Genomic DNA, 5,000 nt, shown 5'->3' on the forward strand with positions numbered 1-5,000 from the left:
CACACTCAGAGACGCACAAGCACACGCACACGCACACACACACACACACACATAAACATTTAAACATGTTAGCAACCAATTAAAGTACATAGCAACAGAAAAAGGCTAAATATACACGACTACACTGTCCAGTCACAACACATTGGCTATCACAAACATATCTTTTATATCTTATGTCACATGACCATGAGACATATTAAGTATAGGAACTGTTTGTAATCACAACACTAATATCTTTTGGTAACACTTTATTTGACGTAGAGTAGAGTAGAGTAGAGTAGAGTAGAGAAACTTTATTGATCCCCAGGGGGAAATTCAGGTGTCAAGTAGCTACATAAATAAACACACAGATACACAGACACAAACCCACACACACACACACACACACGCCAAGAGGTTTCCAGATCTGGGCCGGCTCTGGCATCTCAGGCAGTCCAATCCCCAATAATGATGTCCTTCTTAATGTCCTTCTGTATACTATTAAACAGTTGAATGGCCCATGGCACAAAGGACCTCCTTAGCCTGTCTGTCCTGCAAGTGTCATAGGCATGTCATTACAGTGTCATAACAGTGTCAGTGTCAAAGTTGCCATAACCGAATGTCACTTAAGGCCAACAGTCATAAAATGTTTATGACATGGACATAATGCTTATCCATGACTGTCACATGACACTATGCATATGACACCAGCGTCAAGTTAAGTGTTACCTATCTTTTATATCTTATGTCACGTGACCATGAGATGTATAAAGTATGAGAAATGTTTGATGTAATTACAACACTAGTGATATGACATTACATCGCCGCCCGCAGGCTAGTGTAGTGTAGTGATGACATGCGTCACAATGCTTCCACTTCTACTCCAGCACACGTCACAATGCTTCCACTTCCAACTCACAGAATGTCTTTTTGCACAATTACCTTTTTACATTTTTTACATATTACTTTTTCACATTTTTTATCTTTACTATTTTTATTTTTATTTTCCCCTCCCTGACTATTCCTGTGTTATTTGTGCCTTGAAGTGTCCATGTGGGCATTTGTTTATTTGTGTATTTACTATTTATGTAAGCTACTGGATACCTGAATTTCCCCCTGGGGATTAATAAAGTTACTCTACTCTACTCTACTCTACTCTACTCTACTCTACTCTACTCTACTCTACTCTACTCTACTCCATTCTACTCTACTCTACTCTACTCTACTCTACTCTACTCTACTCTACTCTACTCTACTCTACTCTACTACTCTACTCTACTCTACTCTACTCTACTCTACTCTACTCTACTCCATTCTACTCTACTCTACTCTACTCTACTCTACTCTACTCTACTACTCTACTCTACTCTACTCTACTCTACTCTACTCTACTCTGCACATCACAGAGGCTTGTGAGGAGAGTAAAGAAGACATGGGAAACTGGAGTCTAGAGCTGCCATTCCTGTGAAGCCGGAGAGACAGGCCCAGCAAAGAAAGCTTGTTTGTGGTCAAATATTGTCCTAGTGTGTGTGTGTGTGTGTGTGTGTGTGTATGTGTCTGTGTGTGTGTGTGTGTGTGTGTGTGTGTGTGTGTGTGTGTGTGTGTGTGTGTGTATGTGTCTGTGTGTGTGTGTGTGTGTGTGTGTGTGTGTGTGTGTGTGTGTGTGTGTGTGTGTGTGTGTTCTGCTGCAGTGTGTGTTGATCGCCTGCCTAGTGTGTGTTTGTGTGCTGTAGGGCTGGTGGGAGCGTATGAGTGTATGCGGATGCATATAATGTCACGTCAGTTTGTGTGTATGTGTGTGTGTGTGTGTGTGTGTGTGTGTGTGTGTGTGTGTGTGTGTGTGTGTGTGTGTGTGTGTGCGTGTTTATGTGTGTGCGTGCGTGTTTGTGCATGTACGTACAGCATGTGCACGCGAGTGTGTGTTTCTATGGCTTCTCCATATCAAGATGTGTGTGTGTGCGTGTGTGTGTGCATGCGTGCGTGCGTAAGTGCGTGTGTATGTGTGTGTGTGCGCATGCATGTGTGTTTCTATGGCTTCTGTTTCTATGGCTTCTCCCATATCGAGACAGCTATAACATCCAAAGCCTTTATGAGTCAGAATATTATCAGTAACAGGAGAATCCAGGAATGCGCTGCCTGGCACAAAGACAGTGCCATCCTCTACCAGTTAGCACTGAGGAATGTGTGTGTGTGTGTGTGTGTGTGTGTGTGTGTGTGTGTGTGTGTGTGTGTGTGTGTGTGTGTGTGTGTGTGTGTGTGTGTGTGTGTGTGTGTGTGTGTGTGTGTGTGTGTGTGCGTATACTGACACAGGATGGTGCTCTCGTGTGTGTGTGTGTGTGTGTGTTTTGCAAGGCATGGCCCGTCGGTTCAAATGAATCAGGACTGTGTGTGTGTGTGTGTGTGTGTGTGTGTGTGTGTGTGTGTGTGTGTGTGTGTGTGTGTGTGTGTGTGTGTGTGTGTGTGTGTGTGTGTGTGTGTGTGTGTGTGCGTGCTTGAGTGCTTGAGTGTGCACTCAACCACCCTAAGACAGATGATAGATATTCACCCTTGCAGCCTATGCCCATTAGAGAGAGAGAGAGAGAGAGAGAGAGAGAGAGAGAGAGAGAGAGAGAGGGAGAAAGAGAGAGAGAGAGAGTCTGTGTGTGTGTGTGTGTGTGTGTGTGTGTGTGTGTGTGTGTGTGTGTGTGTGTGTGTGTGTGTGTGTGTGTGTGTGTGTGTGTGTGTGTACAGTAACTGCGTTCCTTGCTCAGTGACTTATTTGGCTTTTATATCTTCACATGCTGCTCACACACAGTTACACCCAATCCATCCATCTTCACCTCCATACTTCCCTCCTTCTCTCCCTCCATCTACCCATACCTTTATACCTCACTCTTTCCCTCTTTCTCACCCTCCCTCCTCTTTTTCGTCATTCTTCACTTCATCTCAGAAAGAGAGGGATGAGTAGGGTCACCTTTCTCAACCTTCGAGAATTGTGTGAAGAGACATTCCCTTCACATCACAGCGAACAAGGCCTTCCTGCTCTCCTGCGCTAACTTTGCTGTGCCACTGCTTAGTGTGTGTGTGTGTGTGTTTGTGTGTGTGTGTGTGTGTGTGTGTGTGTGTGTGTGTGTGTGTGTGTGTGTGTGTGTGTGTGTGTGTGTGTGTGTGTGTGTGTGCACCTCGTACTGTGTGTGTGCACGTGTGTGTGTGTGTGTCTGTCTGTCTGTATGTGTGTGTGTGTGTGTGTATGTATGTGTTTGTTAATGTGTGTGCGTGTGTGTCTCCATGTCTCACCTCCTGCTGTGTGTGTGTGTCTGTGTGTGTGTGTGTGTGTGTCTGTGTGTGTGTGTGTGTGTGTGTGTGTGTGTGTGTGTGTGTGTGTGTTAGACCTATGATTTTTGGCCCAGGCCCGAGCCCGAACCCGAACCCGAGCCAATTTCGGGTCGGGTCGGGCCTGAAATGTCACTCATTACGTTCGGGTAGGGTCGGGTTCGGCTTCTCTATCGTTGACAGTTTTTTTTTTATTTTTTATTTTATTTTTTTTAAATAAATAAATAGGCTATGTAGGCTGTGCGTTAATAATATTCCACGTCAGTTGATAATCCAGCAGTGCAGTGCCTGCTGCTAGAATGCACGCGCTTTCCCTCGCCTCTCCCTCCCATCACAGTGCGCTGAGGCATTTCGGCCGTGTTTTGGCCACGAGAGACGCGTGGTCTGCAAAAAACAGAGGTCGCCTCATCAACCCGACACATACTGTAGCCTAATAAACTCTTGCAATGGCAATTCAAGAACTCCTTCATTCCTGTTCTGCTGCTCGCGTCGTTGTTCTTCTTTGTCTCGCTGTCTCTCTCTGTGAAAGTGCCGCGCTAGATTTTTAAGGTCGTACTGCTGCTGTGGCTTATGGCCCAATGATCAGCCGGTCAAAATGACGGACGCCCTTAAAATTTTCCGCCAACTCTTAAAAAAAAGCGTCAATGATGGATTATCGCTTAATGTAACCTCTGTGCACTGCAGTGCAGCATACACAGAAATATAAAAGATGGCCTGCATGTTTATACAGTCTATTTAACTTAGATTTCGTAACAAAATACTTTAATGGCTTTAATTTAAGGGCTTTGATTTGTTATCATAGATCACCCCTCCTTATAAATAAAATTTGAAATTTCGGGCTTCCCTCGGGCTCGGGCCTACACATCCAATAATTAGTCGGCCTCGGGCCGGGCCCGGCCCAATTCCCATGGGCCCATGTCGGTTCGGGCTTGGATTTTTTTACCCTTTCTTATCTCTGGTGTGTGTGTCTGTGTGTGTGTCTCCATGTCTCCATGTCTCACCTCCTGCTCTGTGTGTGTGTGTGTGTGTGTGTGTGTGTGTGTGTGTGTGTGTGTGTGTGTGTGTGTGTGTGTGTGTGTGTGTGTGTGTGTGTGTGTGTGTGTGTGTGTGTGTGTGTGTGTCTTTGTTAATGTATGCTGCTATGCGCGTGTGTCTCCATGTCTCACCTCCTGCTGCGTGTGTGTGTCTGTGTGTGTGTGTCTGTGTGTGTGTGTCTCCATGTCTCCATGTCTCACCTCCTGCTGCGTGTGTGTGTCTGCGCCGGCCGCCGCCTGGCTGGACAGGTATAGGGAGGGGAGTGATGCATTGTGGGAGCGCAGGCAGGGCAGGCGATGGCGGTCGATGGAAGCCGAGGAGTGGGGGCGGAGCCCAGCTGAGGAGGCGGAGACTGGCGGCCGCATGCTGCGACCCAAACTGTTGGACTTGGACTCACGACGCTGGTACTCGATTGGAGACTGAAGAGCTGTAGGAATATATACGCACACACACACACACACACACACACACACACACACACACACACACACACACACACACACACACACACACACACACACACACACACACATACACACACACACACACACACACACACACACACACACACACACACACACACACACACACACACACACACACACTTTATGTACTTTATTTGATTCCACAATACAAGTTAATATCAATAGGAACCAAATGTGATGAATAATCCA

At 46.1% G+C, this 5,000-nt stretch overlaps 1 protein-coding gene across 2 annotated transcripts in view; it reads right to left on the bottom strand.

Annotated features, from left to right (window-relative positions):
* Positions 1 to 5,000, bottom strand: part of arhgef25a (Rho guanine nucleotide exchange factor (GEF) 25a) — a 208,951-nt gene that overhangs the window by 9,971 nt on the left and 193,980 nt on the right. For both annotated transcript variants that reach the window (XM_063208631.1, XM_063208632.1), the window contains one exon: positions 4,527 to 4,753. In XM_063208631.1, coding sequence (XP_063064701.1) covers positions 4,527 to 4,753 — 227 coding nt within the window. The remainder of the gene's footprint in view (positions 1 to 4,526; positions 4,754 to 5,000) is intronic.

Source organism: Engraulis encrasicolus, chromosome 10 (genome assembly GCF_034702125.1).
Source record: "Engraulis encrasicolus isolate BLACKSEA-1 chromosome 10, IST_EnEncr_1.0, whole genome shotgun sequence".
Lineage (NCBI taxonomy): Eukaryota > Metazoa > Chordata > Actinopteri > Clupeiformes > Engraulidae > Engraulis > Engraulis encrasicolus.